This window comes from Cynocephalus volans, chromosome 5, assembly GCF_027409185.1.
Source record: "Cynocephalus volans isolate mCynVol1 chromosome 5, mCynVol1.pri, whole genome shotgun sequence".
Classification (NCBI taxonomy): domain Eukaryota; kingdom Metazoa; phylum Chordata; class Mammalia; order Dermoptera; family Cynocephalidae; genus Cynocephalus; species Cynocephalus volans.
Window position 1 is genome coordinate 6,566,686 of NC_084464.1, and position 23,006 is coordinate 6,589,691.

Below are 23,006 nucleotides of genomic sequence, written 5' to 3' on the forward strand. Positions count from 1 at the left end.
GACAAGGTGTGAGTAAACAAAACAGAAACTGTTCCTGCCTCCAGGAGACTTGCAGACAGTCACCCAGTCCTGTCAAGTCTACTTACTAGTCTCTCAGACAATCCACCTTCCTCCATCCCCATAGCCACTATCTTAGTCCAGGGCACTATGCCACACTGGAAAGAAAGCAGCAGAGCTCAAACCCCAGCTCTGAGGTATATGAGCTGTGTGACCTTAGGCAAGTCACTTCCTCTGTCTCTGTTTCCTCATCTGGCAGGTAAAGGTGATAACAGTACCTACCTCACAGCCCTGTTGCAAGGAGTAAATGAGACATAAAGCCCATATGTCCAGAACATAGCAAGCAATCTGCAGACACCTATGCTGACTGCAGTCCCTAAGTCTCCTGCAGCCTCATGTCACAGCCCGCACCAAGTGCCACCACCTGCAGCTCCCCAGAAACCCAGGATCTCTCCTACTCTCTAGCCTTTGTGTATGCTTTTCCAGCTGACTCGTGCCCTGGCTTTCTCCTTCTCTTTCCCAAGGCTCAGCTCAAGAGCCACCCACACACACCCCCAGGCTGAGGCAGCAGCGCTCCCCTGTTCTCCCTCCTCTGGAGCCCACCGCCTCATCCCACTGAACTGGAATCACTGCTGCCCTGGTCTGTTTCCCCTGCTGGACTGTGTGCTCCTGGGAGAACACTGTGCCCAGACCTTGGAACCAAGCACTGCATACATTGGGGGCTCAACGAATACTTAACAACAATCAGGAAAAACATAAGAAATATAAGGAGCCAAATTTCAACTCGCTATAACCAAAAAAACAAAACCTTCCTAAGAATAAGGCTATGCTTGTCAAGCATTTCCTGTATGCCAGGCTCTGCGCTAAGCTTTGGACACACGTATGTAATCTAATGCTCACAATGATCCTGTGATGTGGGTATTTTTATTCCTGGTTTGCAGGTGAAGGGACAGAGGCTCAGGAGGTTTTTAAAATTTTCATAGCTAATAAGTGGTAAAGTCAGGATTCAGACTCAGGCTAAGAACCCACCCTTCAGCCAACCCTACACTGGCTCAGAGCTCAGGACAGAATGAGCTGGCTCTCTGATCTAAGAGAGCACCTTCCCTGATAACCCCATGGCCTCTGTTGGGGTATCAGGCAGGAGCTTCCTTTAGAAACAAGACTAAATTCTCTGAAGGTCCCTTCTTATTCCAAGGCTCTAGGAGTCCATAATTTCATAAACTCTTTCGGTTGCTCATCTTGGTTTCCCACACAACGTGAGGCTGAGCAGAGAAAGCACATGATAAAACTGGTCCGAACGAATGAATGAATGAATGGATGGATGGATGGATGGATAATGACTCATTTTGTACATGTCCATATCAGTTTTAACCTTCCCAACCCCCTTTTGGCTGGGCTCAGGGTCATAATCCAATGGGTCCCAGGGAATGCAGAGAAAGGGGTACCCCGGCCCCCCACAGCACCTCCTGCCAACCCCCACGGCGCTGTAGCAGGGCTCTCACCAGCACAGGTGGTCCGTCCGGCACACACTGTGAAGGTCCAGGCAATTGGGCTTCTCCTTGTCCTCATAGGAACAGCTGGGCAGGATGGTCTGCCGGCGACGCTCAGCGCACGCCTGGTCTTGGCAAGAGCAGAAGAACATGCGGTAGGTGTACTTGCTGGGCACACGGTCAAAGAACTGGTGCAGAGCCTTGTGGCACTTGCGGCTGTTGCAGCTCTCGGTGGGTGAGATCTCGTGGTTGCAGATGGAGATGTAAGAGGAGCGCAGCTTCTTGCAGTTGTCGTTCAGGTTGCAGGCCTTGGCAGCATCCAGGCAATGGTTGCTCTTGGCGCTGACCACCGGCTCCGCCCCTGTCCCTGCAGAGGGAAGGAGAGAGCAGGTCAGAGGCCAACACAGGCATGGGGAGGACACAGCTGCCCACTCACTGGGAGACCCCTCCCAGCATTCAGTATGCTTTCACATGCCCGCTCCTTGCCTCAGTTCACTAATCTGTGAAATGGGTTGTGCTGAGGATTCAGTGAGTTAATATACAGGGCCACACAGTACTCAGGACTGTGCCTGGCACAGGGTAAGCTGCACATATGGTCACTGTTGCAATGATGAGTGTTAATACAAAATCTTACTTAAAATTCATCACAAGCCTAACAGGCAAGCAACTAGACATGCATGACCCTGTGGACAAACATGGGAAATAACGTGATTGGCTCAAGATCACACGACCAGGGAGCAGCTGAGCCAAGACCAGCCTAGGGCCCGTGAGCACCTGCCAAAAGCACACCAGCACGTGTGGTGGGACAATTGTCATGATGGGAGCTACAGCAGCCAGGGTACAAACAGCACCAGAACCAACATCCTCACCTCACCACTATGACCACCAGAATTGCCCCTCCACATGTCAGATGCCCCCCTGGGGAGGAGAGGAAGGGATGCTGCTACTGCCACCCTGGGCTGGGAGTCCTGCAAGCGTGAGGTCAAAGCTAAAGCCCAGCCTAGGACCCCGACATATGACTCTGATGAGCACATAAGCAACCAAAGGGCAGATGTGCTGAGACTTTGGTGGCATTAGTGCAGTGGGTTTTGTGTTTTGAGTTTTGTGCCATGGCTCACGGGGTAGCATGGCTTGAACACAGACATTCCACCCCACTGGGCAGAATTTTGGGGAAGTGCCACATCCCCTCTATGGTGGCTACCCCCACCATTCCACAAGCTTCAGCTATTCTAAGGGGGCGCACAACACAGGGACCACCAAATGCTCCACCACCAGCCAATTCCCACCAACAGAGCATCTCTTGTCAGACCTGACCACAGGTAGAGGGAGGGAGGCAAGAATCCAGTCTGCACATGCATTCCTTAGATGTTCTGGCAAGAGCTGGATGGGAGATCATCTAACCCAACCCCCTTATTTTCCAGATAAGGAAACTGAGGCCCTCAGTGGGCAAGGGGCCTGCCCAAGGTCACCCAGCACATGGGCAGCAAACCAGAGCAGGCATCCAGATCACACCCAGCATGGTGGGATGCCAGGGAGAACCATCGGCCTATACCAGCTGTCTTCTCCTCTCCTCCCATTCTCCCTTGAACCCATGTCAGCTTTGGTGTATGTCCCCACTCCTCACATCAGTGATCAGGAATCCCCAGGCCTGGTGTCCCTCAACCCATGAGCAGCACTGGACACGGCTGACTGCCCCTCCTTCCCGACCCCCTTCCTCACTTACCTTCCACTCTCTGCTGGTCTCCCTGCTGCCTACCTGCACTCTCCTGCTCAGCCTGCTTTGCTGGTTCCATCTGTGCTACCCAGGGTTCAGCCCTCTTCTCTATATACACTCACTCCATAGGGTTCTCAGCTCATCTCATGGCCTTAAACATCATCAATAAGCTTCTCACTCCCAGATTTATATCCCCAGACCAGACCTCTCCCCTGAACCCAAGACTCTTGCACCCAACTGCTTACTGGACAACTCTCCCTAAAACCCCAACAGCTGCATCTCAAACTTAACCCCAGATTTTCCCCAAAGGCTACCCTCCACCCCTGACAGTCTTCCTCATCCTGCTGAAAACAACTGCATCCTTCCAGAAGCCAAAACTCTTGGCACTTCCTTGGCTCCTGTCTTGTTCACAAACCACATCAGGAAAAGCCGCCAGTTCTAATCCAACCACTTCTCACTACCCACTGCTGCTACCACCATGATCCAAGCCACCATCACCATGTGCCTGGTAAAAGCCTCCTTCCCAGTCTCCCTGCTCTGCCTTTGCCCCCACTCCCTACCTCCTCTTCTCTCATCACAGCAGCTGGAGTGAACCTTCTAGTACCTAGGGCAGAGTGTTTGTGGGCCCCAAAGTATCCACACTGGCTTGCCCATGTCACTCAGAGGCCTTTGTATGGCCCACAAGGCTCTATATTTGTGCTGTCCAATATGGTGTCTGCTAGCCACACATGGCCATTGAACGTAAAATGTGGCTAGCACATTTCCAATGTGCACACAAGATATGGAGAGACACACCAGATTTTGAAAGCTTAGTAACAAAGAAAATCAGGTGAAGTATCTCAGTAATTTTTTATTTTGATTACATGTTAAAGGGATAGTATTTTGGATATATGGTGTTAACAAATGTACTATTAAAATTAATTTCACCTATTTATTTTTACTTTGTTAAGGTAGCTATAGAAAATTTAGAATTACATACATCAGTGAAATGTATTGAATTTCTGTTAGCCAGCACTGCTCCATATGACCTCACCTCCTTCCCACCACCCCCACCTCTGGCTCACTCTCCTACATTCCAGCCACACTGGCTTCCTAGATCTGGAACATGCCAATCCTGGCCTGGGCTCAGGGCCTTTGCACTAGCTGAATAGTATCCCATCATGTATATATACCGTACTTGTTTTAAACTATTGATCCAGCCACTGCTGCTGACAGGGGAGGCACTCAGGCAGCCAGGAGAACAGGCCAGCCACCCGCCAGACCCCTGCCCCACCCACACAGAAGGCAGGACCCTGCATGCTGCACCACTGCCATGAGGCTTCACACAGCTTCCAAAGAAGTAGTCTGTAACAGCCACCACCTCCTATTATATAAAGTAATACTGTTATATTAGTATAACAATAGCTAATACTATTGCAAGGACAGCTCACTGCCTTAACATCCACAACCACTGTGTAGATGGACCAATACATATTTGAATTCACTGACACAAGGAGAGTCACTGGAGGACCCTGGAAAAAGATGAAGAAGTCTTTCTCCTTAAAGTTCACTCCACAGTAATAGAAGAAGCAACTGATCTAACAGATGACCAAAAATCAATGTAGAGGGCCGACCCCGTGGCTCACTCGGGAGAGTGCAGCGCTGGGAGTGCAGCAGCGCTCCCGCCGCGGGTTCAGATCCTATATAGGGATGGCCGGTTCACTCACTGGCTGAGCGCGGTCACAAAAAAAAAGGACAAAAAAAAAAAATCAATGTAGAGATACTGTAAATATTTTAAAAATCAGAAAATATGACACCACCAAAGGAATTCAGTAACTCTCAAGTACCAGACCCTATAGAATAGGTGACCCTTGAAATGACTGAAAAGGAAATTTGAATAACTATCTTAAGGAAACTCAATGAGATAAAAGAGGACTCTATAAGACAACACAATGAAATGAGAAAAAATATCCAGGATATGGAGGAGGAAATTTAAAAAGAGATTAATACCTTAAAAAAGAATGTAGCAGAACTCCTGGAACTTAAAGATGCATTCAATGAAATGTAAAGAACACAACCAAGAGCTTAAGCAGCATATTAGAAGAAGCTGAAGAAAGAATATATGAACTCAAAGATGATCTTTATGAAATAACTCAGGCAAACAAGAAAAAGGAAAAAAAAAATTTTTTAAATGAAGCATCTCTAAGAGAACTAGCACACAACCTTAAGTGCACAAACATCTGAATCATGGGTGATCCAAATCATGGGAAGATCCAAATAACAAAAACCAGAAATGAAAAAGGAGACATTACAATTGATTTTGAAGAAATATGAAAAATCATTAGAGACCATTATAAACAACTCTATGCCAACAAATTTGAAAACTTGGAAGAAATGAGTAAATTTCTGGACACATACAAACTACCAAGACTGAACCAAGAAGACACAGAAAACCTGAACAGACCAATAACAAGAACAAGATTGAAGCAGTAACCAGCAATCTCCCAACAAATAAAAGCCCAGGACAGGATGGCTTTACTGCTGAATTCTACCAAACCTTTAAAGAGGAATTAATACTAATTCTGTTCAAACTAGTCCATAAAATTGAAATGGAGGCCACTCTCCCAAACTCATTCTATGAGGCCAGTATCACCTTGAAACCAAAACAAAAGATACAACACCAAAAGAAAACTACAGACCAATATCTCTGATGAACATAGATGCAAAAATCCTCAATAAAGTACCAGCATTCAGAATACAATACATCAAAAAAATTATACACCATGGTCAAGTGGGATTCATCCCAGAAATGCAAGGATGGTTCAACATATGCAAGTCAATAAATAATACGTCACATCAACAAAATCAAGGACAAAAACCATATGATCATCTCAATAGATGCAGAAAGAGCATTTGACAGAATTCAACATACCTTCATGATAAAGACTCTCTACAAATTAGGTATAGAAGGGAAATATCTCAACACAATAAAAGCCATCTACGACAAGCCCACTGCCAATATCATCCTGAAGAGGGAAAAACTGAAGGTTCAAGGTTCAGGAACAAGACAAGGATGCTCACTCTCACCACTCCTATTTAACATAGTACTGAAGGTACTAGCCATAGCAATCAGGCAAGAGAAAGAAATAAAGGGCATCCAGATTGGAAAAGATGAAGTCAAACTGTCCCTATTTGCAGATGACATGATTGTATATATAGAAAAACCTAAAGATTCTATCAAAAAACTCTTAGAACTAGTTAAAAATTTCAGAAATGTTGCAAGATACAAAATCAATGCCCCATAATCAGTTCCATTTACAATCTCCAATAATGAGCTAACAGAAAGAGAAATCGAAAAGTAACCCCATTTACAATAGTCACCAAAAAAATAAAATACTGAGGAATCAATTCAACCAAGGAGGTGAAAAATCTCTACAATGAGAACTACAAATCTCTACTAAAAGAAATTTTAAAAGACACAAAAAGACAGAAAGACATTCCATGCTCTTGAATTGGAAGAATTAACACTGTGAAAATGTCTATACTACCCAAAGTGATCTACATATTCAATACAATCCCCATCAAAATACCAATGACATTCTTCACAGAAACAGAAAAAACAATCTTAACATTCATATGGAAAAACAAAAGACACCAAATAGCCAAAGGAATCCTGAGGGGGGGAAATGGAGCATAACACTACCTGACTTAAAATTATATTATAAAGCTAGAGTAACCAAAACAGCATGATAATGGCAAAAAATAGACTCTTGGACCAGTGGGCCAGAATACAGAACCCAGAAATCAACCCACAGACTCACAGCCAATTGATACATGTCAAAGGCAACAAAAACATACATTGGGGGAAAGACTGCCTCGTCAATAAGTGGTGCTAGGAAAATTGGGAATCCATATGCAGAAGATTGAAACTGGACATGCACTTCTCATCAATACTAAAATCAACTCAAAATGGATTAAAGACTTAAGTATAAGACTTGAAACTGTAAAACTACTAAGGGAAAATATAGGGAAAACATTTCAGGAACTAGGACTGGGCACAGACTTTATGAACAAGAGCCCAAAAGCACAAGAAACAAAAGAAAAAATAAAACAGGATTACATCAAACTAAAAAGGTTCTGCACAGCAAAGGAAACAATCAACGGAGTGAAACAGCAACCTACGGAGTAGAAGAAAATATTTTCAAACTATACATCCAACAAGAGATTAATATCCAGAATATACAAGGAACTCAAGCAATTACACAGCAAAAAATATATATATACCCAATTAAAAAATGAGCAAAGGAGCTGAATAGACATTTACCGAAGGAAGACATACAAATGGCCAACAGGCACTTTACGAAATGCTCAACATCACTAGTCATCAATTAGTCAAAGGTATAAGCAAAAAGACAGAGAACAACAAATGCTGGCAAGGATGTGGAGAGAAGGGACCGCTCCTGCACTGGTGGTGGGACTGTAAATTAGTACAGCCACTACGGAGAACAGTGTGGAGGCTTCTCAGACAACTACAGACAGATCTACCATATGATCCAGCAATCCCTCTTCTAGGTATATACCCAAAGGAATGGAAATCATCATGTCAAAGGGATACCTGCACTCCCATGTTCAACGCAGTTCTACTTACAATAGCCAAGATTATGCAACCAACCTAAGTGTCCATCAACGGACGACTGGATAAAGAAAACATGGTATATATACACCAGGGAATACTACTCTACCATAAAAAAGAATGAAATTCTGCCATTCGCAGCAACATCGATGAGCTTGGAGAAAATTAGGTTGAGTGCAATAAGCCACGCACGGAGGGAAAAATATCACATGTCCTTACTCATAAGTGGGAGCTAAGAGAGAAAGAAGGAAGGAAAGAAAGACCACGGTGGTGTGTTGGGCTTGCAGAGGGAGAGAGCACACCTAGAATTGCGGGATAGGGTGGGGTAGGGAGGTCGGAGATTAACTGGGTGGGGGACATGGGGAATAAATGCAATTTGTGGTGAGGGGCATGCTGATAATGCAGATCTGACCATCACATCTTGGGCACAAATGGTGACGGTCAGCTTCGTACCCCATGGATATGCATAACTAATAAAATTTTAAAAAATAAAAAAATAAACCATTCATCCATTGATGGGCATTTAAAGTGACTCTGTCTCTTGGCTATTGTGAATAGTACTGAGATGAACATGGGAGTGCAGGTGTCTTTTTGATACATTGATTTCATTTCCTTTGTGTATATACCCACTAGGATAGCTGGGTCATAAGACAGGTCTATTTTTAGTTCTCTGAGGAAGGCCTGGGAGGCTATCTCCCACCCCTACACTTGCCTCAGGCAACTTTCCTCATTTCCTTTAAGTCTCTGCTCCACATATTACCTTCTCTGTTCTTCCTGACCACTCTCCTCATAATAACAACCCCCCACACGCACTCCACTTATCCCTACACTGATCTGTTTTTCCTGCAGCACTCACCACCTGCCACAGTGTATATCACTTACTAATTTGTTTGTATCTAATATCAGCTCCATGAAGGCAGGAGCTTTGTCAGTGGTGCTTGCTGCTCTGTCCACAATATCCAGTGCCCGATACATAGATGCTGAGTAAGTATTTGATGAGTGAGAGAATCAATGTACTTAGGACAGGGTCTGGTTTATAATAAGTGCTCACAGATGTGGACTAATACTATTAAGGACGCCAAACCGAGCAGGTGACTGTGGTCGATACAAGACCATGTATGATAAGTTATCAATGTGGGGCCCAGAAGTAGCTCAGAAGTAACAGATGGCAGATGATGGATGAAGACTGAGCCGCTCACCCCAGCACCTGATCTAGCCAGTGACAGCCCTAGAGAGGCAAAGAGAAAAGTTCCCTGTTCTTGCTGTAAAATTAAAAGGGGGGGGGGGAGTACATCCAGACAATAGGCTGTTATTCTGTGATGAAAGGAAATAAGCTATTGAGCCATGAAAAGTCACGGAGGAGCCTTCCATGAAAGAAGCCATATGCCACACTGTATGCTTCCAGCTATGTGACATTCGAAAGGAAAACTAGGGAGACAGTAAGAAGATGAACACTTGTCAGGAGTTAGCAGGGAGAGAGGGATAAACAGGCAGAGCAGGTGGTGTTTAGGGCAGTGAAAATACTCTCTGTGATACTATAATGGTGGATACATGTCGCCATACGTTTGTCAAAGCCCACAGAACCGAGAGTGAACCCTAATGTGACCTATGGGCTATGGGGGATAATGACATGTCAATGCAGGTTCATTGATTACAAAGCTCTGGTGGGGGACATGACAGTGGGCCAGGCTACGCATACGTGGGGGCGAGGGGTAGATGGGAAATCTCCATACCTTCTTGTCTATTTCGCTGTGAACCTAAAACTGCTCTAAAAAAAATTAAGTCTAAAAAAAAGAGAGCATTAGGGACAATTAAAGCAGAAAAAGAATCGAGGTTTGTTTTCCTCATCAATGAATTAACACATCTTTATTGAGGGCCTACTCTGTGCCAGGCACTTCCCCAGACACTGAGGGGCTGCAGCCTTGCCTAAGACTCAGCAGAGGACAGAGAAGCAGCCGGTGCCAGGACTGAGTTCTGTGTCGGGAAGTCAGGGCACAGAGAAGAAAGTGTCCTGCCCAGACCTAGGGGTCATGGCAGCAGAGACATCACTGCAGAAACTACAGAGCCAGAGGAAGTGAAGAGGGCAGAAAAGGGACCGCAGACAGAAGGAACAGCAGGGGCAAAGCTGGGAAGGACTGAGAGAGGGAAGGGTGAGAGAGGACGTCCAAAGAGCTAAGCAAGGGCCCTCCCCAAGCAACGCCCTGAGCTGCTACCAAACTGTGCAGGACCCCAGGACTCTGTCAACACAAAGTCTACTGGGGTGACACTGCCTCTGTGGGAGGGGTTCTCCCACACCAGCTGTCCATGCCCCCGTCACATGCTGCCTGGGGAGCGGGCAAGGTGGAGGAGGGACGACCAGGAGGGACTCCAGAGAGGAGCATGGCGACGACTGCCAACAGAACAGCAGCTAATTTAGACCTGTGGTCGCTTCTGGGATCCCAAGTGCTTGGTCCTGCTCTTCCCAGCATGTTCCTGAGCTAATGCCCCTGTAATTACAGCCTTGGTGGCTTCTCTTGGAGCTTGAATAGTGAAAGCTTCTGCTGGGGGGCTGGGAAATGTAAACCCCTGGGCCAAAACTTGGTAGATTTCCCAGGGAAAAAAAAATCAAGACACATGGCAAGAGCAACAGCAACTGCCTGGCTACGTCCCCTACAATCCTCCATGGGGGTGCAGCAGTGGGTGGCCTGATGCTGGGGGCCCCACTCTACCATGGAGCTGGCCTGGGCACTGACACAGTGCCAGGCCCCTCTCCAAGCAGGATGCCACTATGGTTTTCACCTTGAGTGACAGTCAGGGCAGGACAGGGCACACAGCCAGGAGCATGCAAGCCATCAGTAACATGTACATGGCATCCTGTGCCTTTCCCAAGCCACGCGCTGCCTTTTCCATAGCCTGAGGCTCCTCTCCCTGGAGTCCCCAAGGAGAGTCACCTTCATGGAGCATGAAGGAGGTGGGGAATTCCAAACACAAACCTCGCCTGGCTGCTGCTGCGGGCCACCAGCTCTGAACTAGAATGTGCAAAGGGCAGCGATGAGGATCAGGAATCCTAGACCCCTCTGCCTACCCCAGCCCATCCCTGCACAGAAAGCTGGAACCACACAAGGCCTGGGAGGGACTCAAGAGCTAGAAACGCACCCCAGGCCCAGGCTGACCCACGAGATCCTGCCCCCAACACATGTTCCAGCTCCCACCCCACGTGCGTCTCCCAGGCTGCTAAGAGGAACCCACATCTACAAGGCCAAGGGGTTGATGGTAAACTGCTGCCCAGGAGAAAGGGGGAGGCATTTCACAATGCTTGGCACTTGTAAAAACCTCAGTGAACATCCTCCCACCCCCTGCACTGGGACACTCTATGTCTTCTTTATCCCTTCCCTCCCTCCACCAGAGGTTCCAATGCACACCTGCAATGCACTGCCCCCCACCACACCCCAGCCCAGCACAGCCCGCCCAGTCTCTCCTCCTCTCTCCTAGGGTGCGGCCCTGAGCCTACCGCCCTCCTGCACCACCAGGCTGGCCCCAGACAGTGGGGAACCCCAGCAGGCAGGCATGTGAGCGCTCTTCCAACAGATTTTCTTTAAATATTTGTTTGGCATTTATATAGAGCTGGGTGTACCAAGCTTCAACGGCCCAAGAACCGCCTATATAATTGGGGCCATTAACAGTACCACCTATACTAATAATTTTTTCTTTAAATCCCTTAATTCTTAAATGAAATGTTTTAATTTCTTTAATTGACTCACTTTGTAAATTTTTCAGTACCTACCTAGATTTGTCCTAAATGATAATATTTACAATCGTTCTAACTTTCTAACACACAGTAAGATGCACAGCTAACGAAATAAAAATATTTATTCCTATGCCCCATCTCCTGTCCCAGCAGCGACGTGCATGCACTAGGAGGAAGAGACTGACTTGGACAGAGGTGCTTACGCTCTCGTGCATTTGTGACTCACAGGCCCCATGCCAGACCCACTGAGGAAGGAGTTCTATGGCTCTTGCCCAGGCGTCAGGATCTCACAAGCTCCCCACATCTCAGAGGCCACCTTCCAAAGTTTGAGAACCAATACCTAGAGGAGTGGCTGAGCTTCCTGCGGCCCCTCCCCAAGCACACATAGCCCCAACCCAGCACACGATTTACCAAACCCATCCTCACACAAGATGGTTTGTGGCCCTCTGTTGTCACCTAGGTGTGCCACCTGGGCGTTTCACCATACCTCAACCAAGAAGCTCATCAAGGTAGACTTTCCAACCACATACAGGCCTTTCCCTACAGGGGCAGCAGTAAGACGCTCACCATTCTGTAATGCTTCCAAGCCAATGCGGACCCAGGTGTTTCAACTTCCTTTCTTGCCTTCCAGGAAACTGCCAGCTGGTCATTTGCCCCTAATACCATTTAGAGCTGCAGTGTCTGCACCTGGACCTCTGGGCCAAGCTGTGCAGCTTGCCACTAAAGTGCAAGTCAGACAACTTGGGTCCTGACTCTGTCTCTGCCTCTCCCAGCTGGGTAAGACCCCAGATAAATCCATGTCCCTCTCTGAGTTTCATTTCTTCACCTGAAAAATGATAGGATTTGAGATACATGGTCTCCTATATTCTGTGACTCTCCTGCCTACACACCTGACACACCAGTGCAAGACTCAGGGCTGGAGGTCTGGGAGAGCTCCCCTGTCCCACCCTGTTCCTATGAGCCAGAACCACAGGTCAACCACAGCAGGCTAAGAGGAGTCTATCTACTCTGGTCCCATGCAAACACAACAGCATGTGTGCACACAGCGACACGCACATACACACAAGGGCTCCCAACCATGCCTGCCTCTCCATGAACGGCACCCACGGCCCTGCAGTTAGCAGTTGGTCAAATAGCAGTCAGTCGACAAATATTTTCACACACCAAGTACATGCCGGGCCCTGGAAATCCAGCTGTAAACAGGGAAGACAGAGCCCCTGCCCTCCAGGGGTCTTCTTCTAGTAAAAAGAAGCCTGGTGATGAACACATAAAAAAGTAAATAGGTAATTTAAAGAACTGGTAAGTGTTAGGAAGAAAATAAGGATTTCAGAAGAGAATGACTAGGAGATGAGGAAGGGCCTCTTGTAAAAGGTGACATCGAGTTGAGATGGAAAGATGGAGCAAAACACACAAAAAATCCAACGTAAGAGAATTCCAAACAAAAGGAAGAGCACATGCAAAGGTCCTGAGGCAGGCAGCGGCCGGGCATGTACCTTGTCTAAAGGATGAGGAAAGTGGCCAAAACTTCCTGAATGAGGCAAAAGTTAGAGGGAACGGAAGTCAGAGGGGCAGTCAGGAGATGCCACGTGTGACCTTGCAGAGGTCCTTGCCCTGCCACCATACGCAGCCACCCCAGCACTCTCCAGGGGAAGCTGTATTTTTGGAAGCAGGACAACCTGCCAAAGATTAATTTGATGAACAGCAAATTCACTGAAAAGAAATTCAGGAAAAAAAAATCAATTTGGATGCTTTTGAATATCATTTTATATTTTGTCAAATTTTAACCATGTTTAAAATTCTTTCTTCATTCCTTAAAATGCAGATTAGTCTTAATTTTGTGATTCTAGCAGTTAAAAATTTAACTTTCCTTCTTTCACTGTGAAGGGAATTTTTTGGCCACTTTTGAGTGCTCTATATTAAATATAGTTTTGGCGTTTGGGGGTTTTATTACATTTAGGGTTTTTACCATTCTCACACCAATTCCCACAATGGCATATCCACTCTAATTTTGTATTTATAATTACTAACAACCAAAAGTGCGGCATTTCATATTGATGTAATTGACCTAAATCCTCCCTCAGCATTTTTTATCTATGATGAATGGATGTAGGATTCGAGATGCCAATCACAAGCTATCGTTTTGTTTACTGACTATGAAATACACTTTTCTCACTATGAGAAGTCCACCTCAAGACATGACCCTTAGACTCCAAAAAATTAAATATATCATAAAATGCAGCTCTGAAGACCATTTGCAAAAATCTTCAACAGCCATGAACACCATTCAATGTGAATTTCTAACAGCTTTAACGACAATTTACAAAAAAAAGTCTGAGTAAATCAATGTGTTTGGTAAAATCAGCGACTTAGTGATTCAGCATACTAATTGTGAAAGAAGTGACCAGTGGGCAGCTTGTGGGCGACTGAGCTCCAGGCCCAGAGGTGGAAAAGGGCCTCTGTCTCCTCCTGGTCATTTCTGGGCCCTCCATCCCCCTGTGAAGGTCACCACCCCAGCTTCTCCCCCGGGCTGTCACCTACCAATCCCACCAGCCCCCTCTCTTGGGAATGACCCCCCACCTGGCTCACACCCAGCTCCCCCCATCCCTTCCCAGGCACCATTCCTGGTGGTTGCCACTCAACAGGGACAGTCTGTACAACAATCGACCTCCCTGCCCACCTGTCCTCCTGCCTGCAGGGACTTCTTCCTACCCTTAGCTCCAAATCGACAGTCATACCCTTGGCCTCGACTTCACTGACACCCACATCATCCCTGGAATGCTGACATCCCAACCTCAGACCACTATCTCCCCACCTTCCAGCAACCTCTCTGAAATTCCTACTGCAGCAATCCCTAAACTTCCCCCGAACCCTGACCTACTGACCCAGCCACCTGCCGTCCCTCAACCATCCCACCATGCTGTGCTCACTTCCTCCACACCCAGCCTAGACTTCCTGGCCCCACGCACACGCCTGAACACCTCCACCCCTGCCTTCCTCTGTCATCCTCACTAACCAGCAACCCCGGTGAAACCAGCCACTCCTACTCCATGCTGGCTCCTGAGCAGCTGAATATCTCTAGGAACACACACTCACACACATGCATGCACAACCAGCCTGACTGGTCTCACTTTAAACTCCTGACCCCAAATGCCTTAAAATGGCATTTCAAACCTTCTCTTGCCTCAGTCTTTCTACACTCTCTCTTCCACCCTTGTTCTAAGCTGATTACCTTGTGTCTCGGTCTGTCCGCACTGCTATAACAAAATCCCTTAGGCTGGGTGGCCTATAAATAACAAATGTATTGTTCACAGTTCTGGAGGCTGGGAAGTCCAAGATGAAGTTGCTGGCAGATGTGGTGTCTGGGGGGGGGCTCACCTTCTGGGTCATGGACAGTGTCTTTTCCCTGTGTCCTCACTTGTTGGGAGGAACGTGGGAGCTCTCTGGGGCTCTTTTATGAGGGCACTGATCCCATTCCTGAGTGCTCCACCCTCATGATCTAATCACCTGGCAAAGGCCCCACCTCCTAACACCACCACCTTACTGGCTAGGATTTCAGCATACAAATGGGGGTGGGGAGGGGAAAGACACAATCATTCAGACCATAGCACTTGCCTCATACTTTATGAAAAAATAGCAGATTTGGACATAAATCCCTCACCTTCCCACCCCAGCAACAATCAACCATCTCACCTGTGCACTGCCCACCTTCTCCCTATCACTAGGGAGAAAGGACCCACCCCCATCAAAGGTTGCCGTACCATGTGTGCTGGTGCATGCCATATGGGCAGGTGCCCACTTGGGCCTCCCCTCTTAAGCCTTCAGTCTCTCCCTCTCTCGTGGATCTTTCCCAACAGCATACAAATGTGCCGCCATTATTGCCTATCACAAAACACACAAACCCCAAATCAAAACCCGCCATGACCCCTCAGCCCCTGTATTGCTGTTCCCCTTCCTGGCAAAGCCTGAAAAGGTGGTCTCTGGTTGTTTTTCCCTTTTCGTTTCCCATTCTCTCCCTCATCCTCCCCAAATCAAGCTGCCAACCCCACTCTCCACGCAGGATTTTCTAGAGAGACCACCATGAACTCCATGGTACCCAACTTCTCCCACACGACCTCTTGGGGGCACCGGGCACAGCTGCTCATCACCCCTTTCTGGAAACTGTGCTGGCCACCCCTCCCTCCCCAGCCTCCTTTGCTGGCTCTTCCTCCTCTGCGTGGAGAGCACAGCCTCCCCTCTCCCTGACCATACACTCTCCTGCTGTGACCTCAAGGTGCCATGGCTTTAAGTGCCATCTATATGCTAATAGCCCTCAATCTATGAGTCAACCCTGACCTCTCCCCAGAACTCCAGGTTTACATCTAACTACCTACTTGGTATTTCCAAGAGGTCTAATCAGCATCTCACTCCTAACGCTGCCGCTGAAACAGAACTCCTCCTTTCTGCACACCCGCCCACAACCCGTTCCTTCCCACCTCTCCCCTCTAACCTGGTCGATGGAGTTTCATCGTTGTTCGCACCCAAAGTATCAGAGTTATCCATAGTTCCAGCTCTGCATCCTCTCAACCCACCTCCAAAATCTACCCCAAACCCAGGCTTGCTCTCCACCTCTCCCACGACCATCCCTCGCCTGGGCCACAGCAGCGGCCTCTCCAGGGGGCTCCCTGCTGCCACTCCTGTCTGGGAAGCAGGACAGGCCCCCGTCTCCATGAGCCGTTCTTCCGGAGTACAAGAGCCATCTTTCCAAGTGCATGAATCATACTGCACTGCACAACTGTCTGGTTTCTCATCACTCTCAAGATACAGTCCAAACCCCGTAATCTGGCCTGCAGCCTCATCCGCCTGCCTCTGCATCCACAGGGCCTTCCTGCCCACCCACCCTCCACACGCAGGTTCGTACCTGGAGCTTCTGCCAACTCCTGACCCTCCCACAACTGGGTCCATCCTGTGAGTCACATGTTGACACTCCCAGTCACCTCTGTCCCTCATCCTATTTCATTTCTCTGCTCAGCATTCATTGCCGTCTTACATTTTTCTTGCAAATTTGTTTCTTGGCTCGCTTTGTTCATTGATGCTTCCCTGGCACCTAGAGCCGGGCATGGCATGCAAAGGACACTTGTGAGTATCTGGGATGAATGAACACGCATGTTTCTTCTGCAGAGAGTCCCTAAGCATCAGGGCGCAGTGGGGCAGGATGCCCCCGCATGCAGAGGTAAGGCTACCATTCTTTCTGCTGGTCGGCCATGACGGCCTTCCCACCTCCCAGTGCCCCTCCGCATTCCTCCCTGTCCCACTATTCGCAGAGCTTTCCAAAGAGATAAGGAAAGGCCTGAAGGCAGCAGCGGCTGTTCCCTGAGTAGTGACGGCTAAGACTGTTCTGAGCTGGGGAGGGCCAGTCTCCCAGCTCCACGCTCCCACCCAGGCTCCGCCTCCCTGTCCCTCCTGCCTGCCTTCCCCTCCACTTCCCTGTCCACAGACAGAGCCACAGAGCTGCTGCCAAAACCCAAGCCACTCCCCTACACACACTGTCACACACACAATCTAACATATACACCATCCCATACACACACTAACACACACACACCACCCCATACACATGCTAACACACACTATCACATACACTCTTAACACACACAACACCCCATACGCACACTAACACACACGCATATACCACCCCCCACACACACACCACACATGTGCATGCACACACACCGGACCACACTCCCACATCACACACATACACACACACACACACACTCTCCTTGCACACCAGCCCCCTCCTCGTTGCACTCCTTTCTCCGCACACCATGGAGCTCCAGGAGCATGCAGACAGATGTGGTTGGGAGAGGTTTCAGCGCAGGTACCTATCCTGTCCTATATCAGGATAAACTAGAGTGAGTCTGACACATGACCATGCCAGGCATGCGTGAAGGACAGAACCTGCATGCACTATCTGGGAGCTTGTCAGGAGCAGGAGGAGCCCATCATGAGCTGCCCCCCATCCCAGCTGCTGGCAGGGCCTGTCTCACACACAGCAGTTGGTCCCTGGAAGTCAGATTCGAAGGGGACCAGAAAACACCCTCTCCCAGAAAAACCTCACCCCAGCCACAGCGCCTGAAATTCCACACTAAAAGCCCTTCTTTGGGGTTCCATGTTGTTCTCTCCTGGTCCTTCTTTCATAGCAGTCTCTTCCTTGGACCCAAAGGGAACCAGAGATGAAGTCGCCAACACCCTGCTCACCCCTCAGCGTGAGCAAATCGTTGGTGGGGAGAGACAGAAAAGGGAAACAGGAGAGGGGAAATGTGCGTTTCTCCAGCTGCGGCACCCCAGCTGGGGAAGCCGGCTTCCTCCTGCTCGGTCCCAGGTGCCCACCTGCATGGCCAGAGCCACTCAGTCACCTGACCCCATCCCCCCAGACAGCCCACCTCTTCCTGTCCCCACACTCTCCCCACCCTACACCGTTCACTGGCCATCAGACAAATCCTCCCTGAAAGGAGAGGTGTCAGAGGTGACAGGGCTGCAGCAAAGCCCAATTTTCATTGACACTCAGAGTCTCTGACAGCTGTTAGAAGAAGAATGCAATTTTGAAATTTTAATAATATGCTTCTGCATTCGGCTCAGGGAGACAATCTGAGGATAAGCAGTTTATTTCCCGAGCCACCATGAAGGGGGCAGGGAGGGAGGCCGCCCGCTCCTCCATTCTTCCTCATGCCACCCCCAACATCCCCACCTCCTCCTGGCGGGGGCTGCCTCAGCACGGGGTCTCTGAGAGGCACCAGCCCAACCTCCTGAAGCATTAAAGCCTCACTCTCCATCCTTCTGCTCAGCAGTCCAAGGTGTGGGGCCTGCCTCAGTGGCGCCAGGCCCAGGGAAGGCAAGGGGCTCCCCCCAGCATCCAGCAGAGCTAAACCCAGCCCAAGCCTCCCCCAGCCCCACCAGGGCCACTGATGGAAACTTCATGGGGGACTGACTCTTGAGCCCAGAAATAATTCCCTTCATCCCACCCAAGGGCAGCCCAGCCCCTCCCTAGGGACTGAACCCCGCTAACTGAGCAGTCATCCCGAGCTCTGTCATGGAGTAATCCTGAGCCCCAAGGGAGGAGATCTCAGAGAGGCCATTCTCCTGTCTGCCACTGTTCACTGTCCCGAGCCCACTAGGATCAGAAGGCTTCACCACCCTAAGTTCGGCCAGGCCTCCCAGCCATGACGTTGCCAGGAAGGGCCTCATTCCCAGATCCCACTTTCTCCTCTTGCATGACTTCCCTGATTTCCCCAGGCACTGCCCAGTGCTGCCTCTCCTGCACTCTTGGCACAGCACTTGGTCTACAGGGCCACTGACAATAAACCACCTACTGGGTGTCTAAGTGGATCTGCCCTCCCCACCAGGCAGCAAGGACACAGGTTCATTTACTGTAGTGGCTCACACCTGTCTGGAATGCATTGAGACTCAGTGTTTACTGAACTAAACAGTGCCACTCCGAGGTCCTGCCCCAGCCCGGCCACCTCCATACTGCCTCCTGCACCCCCAGCCCCGCCAGGACCCACCCCTCCAGCTGCTCTGAGAGGTAGCATGTATGTGGCACCTCACAAGTGCCTGGACTCCTAGTCACCTTTTCCTGTGTAGGTCTAAGGCCTCCCTCTAGGCTACCGGCTCACTCCAGTCCGCAGACAGTGACACCAATTGCTTCCGTCTGGGGAGCTCGCTCCTGTGTGCCGGCACCCTGTGAGGAGCTGGCCGCGAATCGTCACTGGTCCTTGCAAGGCAGCTGACCACTCCATTTCACAGACGAGAAAGATGAGGTTTGGGAGGTCAGGTGACCCTGAGGTCATGCAGCTGGTAAGGCAAGGCCAGGATTCCAAACTAGGCCTCGCCAGCCTCAAAGTCCACCTTCTGCCCACCATTCCAGGATCCTCTGTGGCTGTGTATTAGGACAGAGTGCTAGGCAACCAGGGACGGACGCAGAGAGGATGGATGCACTGGACACAGACCCAAGCCCATGACGGCACACATGCCCCCAACACGTGGGAGTGAGTGCCATGACAAGATCAAAGTGCTACAGCACCAGGGGAAGGTGTTATTCACCCCCCAGTGACATACGCAAGGCTTCTTGTTTGCATGTTTGTTCTCTCCTTCCTGACCCCAAAAAGGAGACTACTGGAGCCTCCAGCAAGAACATCCCTGACGCTCACCTGGCTCCATTCAAGCAGGAAGGCCCACCCCAGAGGCCTGCTGGCCAACCAGAGTGGACACTGACCTTCTCTCCTGCCTGCAATCCACAAAAGGCCACCAAGCAGCCTCCATCCGCCCCTGCCCAGTCACAGCCCAGCACAAGAAGGTAGTCATGGCCCAAGACTCCCACTGAGCCTCAGGGCCCCTCTGCCCACTGAAAAGCACCTGGTCTCCTCCACTCCAGCCCCCATGTCACCAAAAGGCATGCGACCATTTCTGTTTCCAGAATACCAGGTTCTAGGCCGGCCCTGCCACAACCTGCCATATGAGCTTGGAGAAATCACTCCACAGTAATGTTTAAATAGCTAACATAGTTTAGCGCAACACACCAGGCACTGGGTCAAGCACTTACCCACATTATCTCATTCAAACCTTACAAAAATCCCAGAAGGCAGGGGTTCCACCGGCCCCATGTTGGGCAAGAGGAAACAGGGGCTGAGTGGGGAGGAACCTGCCTAAGGTACACACTGGGCAGGGGTGGAACCAGGACTTGGACCTGGTCTATGTCTGCCCCTTCTCTCTGGGCCTCAGTTTCCTTTTCTGTGAGGTGAAGGGGTGGGCCGACTTGACTCCTAAATCCCCTTCTGGTTACAGAAAGGAAAACAATGTTTCCATAAATACTCTCCATGCCCGTCCGTGCCTCTGGTAGCACTTGCATGAAAAGCAGAGGCCCGAGAAACCCCCTGCCCCTCCCCAGAATGCACAGGCAGCGCCAGCCAAGGCCACCTGCCCGCCACTTCTCCCTGGCCTGAGGCACGGCCCCAGTGGTGGTGAGGGACACCGCTGCCTGGCCCACCCAGTCCCTCTCACCCTCGCTCCTATCAGACCTGCCCCTGCACGCTCCATACCACCCTCCAGAACCTCCTTCCCTCGGCTGCCTCTCTGCCTGAGAGATCTTCCTTCCTCACCTTTTCCATCTTCTCCTGCCTGCCCAGACAGGACCAGCTAGGGCTCAGTATTCACAGAGTCACAGAAGCCTGGGGACGAGATGGATGCTTGACTTCAGCTCCTGCACCCCTGCATCCCCTTAGATGACCTCCGGCCTCCACCAAACACCCTTGGCAGAAAAGATGGCTCTTTATCAACCCTATTAGTAGCATCACAGGTGCATCTTATGGATATGGGCACCATTGGTCAAAAAAGCCACAGTGAGGACCAAGACACCCCTCTAAGTGGCGAGTCAGGATTCAAACCCAGAACTGCGGGCTCAAGGCCCATGCTCTTGCTGTGCACCAGGTGCCCCTAAACACTTGTGTCTTGTTTTCAAGGGGGCAGTTGGAGTTGCTAGAAATGGGACAAACCTTACGTCTCCATGAAAACTCTCTTCCCATGTATAAGGCGAGAGCAGGACATCTGGAAGCTTCCATCACTGTCACTGTGGGTCAGGACACAGCCAGACTGCTCCCTGCCTGGCCTTGGACTCAGGAGTAGCTGACCCATCACTGAACCCGGGCCTGTCAGGTGGAACTAGGCAGAGAGGCGGGGAGAGCCCGAGGGCATGCCCTGCCCCAGGGCTTCTGGCCATCAGAGGGTGTTATGGGGATCCCGGCAGCTTTCACTGTCAGCAGAATCCCAGTAGGACTTCCCGAGGACCCCAGCAGAGAGAGGGGGCGAGAGATGAACAACAACAGATGTTCCAGGAGGCCCCTATAACCAGGCACCAAATTCTCAGATGGGAGACAGTAAAGAGATAGCAGCAACCAGGCCCCAAAGACACAGCACCATCATCCCCTGGTGCCCCAGACGGGCCAAGGCAGCTCAGAGGAGGCCACCAAGACTCCATGCCCCTGCCACAGCCTCTTTACACAGAGACGGTGCCGGGGGCCACATATAGCCAAATACGGGTGTGTGGAAGCAGGGAGGGGCCTCCCACCTGATTTCATACAGTCCTACAGGGTGGCAGCCTTGGAATCCAAAAGCACTAGGGCAGGATCTTGGGTCACCCAGGCCAAGACTTCCCACCCAGCGTGCCCACACAGGTGGGCAATATGTGTCCCAGATATGGACCCCCCAGCCGAAGGGCAGCCAGGCAGGGGGCCTGTGCTGGCCTGAGCTCCAAGCTAGTCTGCTCGCCCTACCATATCACCATTTTCCATGTGCCTTGATAGAACCAAGGTTGAGGAACACTGCTCTAATCTCATGACTTCATTCTCCAGAAAAGAAACACGTGGTCTGGAGGGTGGAAGGGACCTGCCTGAGGCCCCACAGGCTGCAGTGGAATCCAGCCTCCCACTCCCGATTCCGCCTTCTCCTGCTCCCCACTAAGGCCGCTTGGTTTCTTGCTGGCAGGGCCAGGGCCTCCCCTCCAGCTATGTGTCCAAGTTTCCCCAGACAGAGGCGCCCACTCACCCAGCTCTAGGGCTGCTCTTGGTGGAGCAGAGTCAACAGGGGTGATGAGGAGGGACCATCACAGTCCCCAAAGCCTGGCCCTCACTTTGGGACGAGGGCCCTGGAGCACAGAGGCTGTGTGGGGCCCAGTTATCCCCAGGCAGCAGGGAACAGGGAGCCGATTCCTTGAGCTGCAGACCCAGTAATTTCCTCATTTGTCTTGTCAACATCCTTGTCCCACAGAGTGTCAAGTCCATTAAGTAAAGATTTTCTGCTAGGAAGATACTTAACTGTGAGTCCAGGATCAAGCAAGGGCCCGGCCTAAGGAAAGGCCCGCCGAGCCTCGGCATTCAGGAGCAAGCCAATGTTATCTATTTACTGGAGTAAACCTGCAGCACCTGTCGACACAGTCGTACTTAGCTGGTACCTGAGCTACTGGTGGGGGGGGACATGGGTGCTTTGGGGGCCACCAGGGCATCCCCACCATAGAATCCACAAGTGAACAGTGCCCTACCCCTCCATCTGAGCCCCAGGGCAGTGTCTCAAAAGAAACGGTCCATGGCGAATTTCTATTCAAACTTAATCAAGAAACGTGAGCATCAACGTCTGTGTTAGAATGTGGGAATCAAAGTCTATGTTAGGAAGGACCTCGGTCAGCCCACCATTAGTCCAGCCCCGTCGATGGATCTCACAGAGCTACCCCAGTGCCCACAGGCAGAACCAGCGTGGGGCCTGCTCTGTGCCCAGTGCCTCTGCCGTGCCCCCACAGGGATGAGCTGCAGAGAGCCGGGCAGGATGCTTAACCCAAGTGATCGTCTTCGAGGTTTCCGTTCCATCCACCCTCACCCAACAGCCACCCCAGCCCATGCCTCCTTTCTCACAGCATCCGGGCTTTCTCCCGCCAGGGATGTG

General features: G+C 50.1%; 1 protein-coding gene across 1 annotated transcript in view; it reads right to left on the reverse strand.

The window, feature by feature from the left end:
• Nucleotides 1-1,495: 1,495 nt before the first annotated feature.
• The window catches only part of LOC134378216 (GDNF family receptor alpha-2-like), a 34,409-nt gene continuing 12,898 nt past the window's right edge, over nucleotides 1,496-23,006 (reverse strand). The window contains exon 5 of the mRNA XM_063097206.1: nucleotides 1,496-1,854. Coding sequence (XP_062953276.1) covers nucleotides 1,496-1,854 — 359 coding nt within the window. The remainder of the gene's footprint in view (nucleotides 1,855-23,006) is intronic.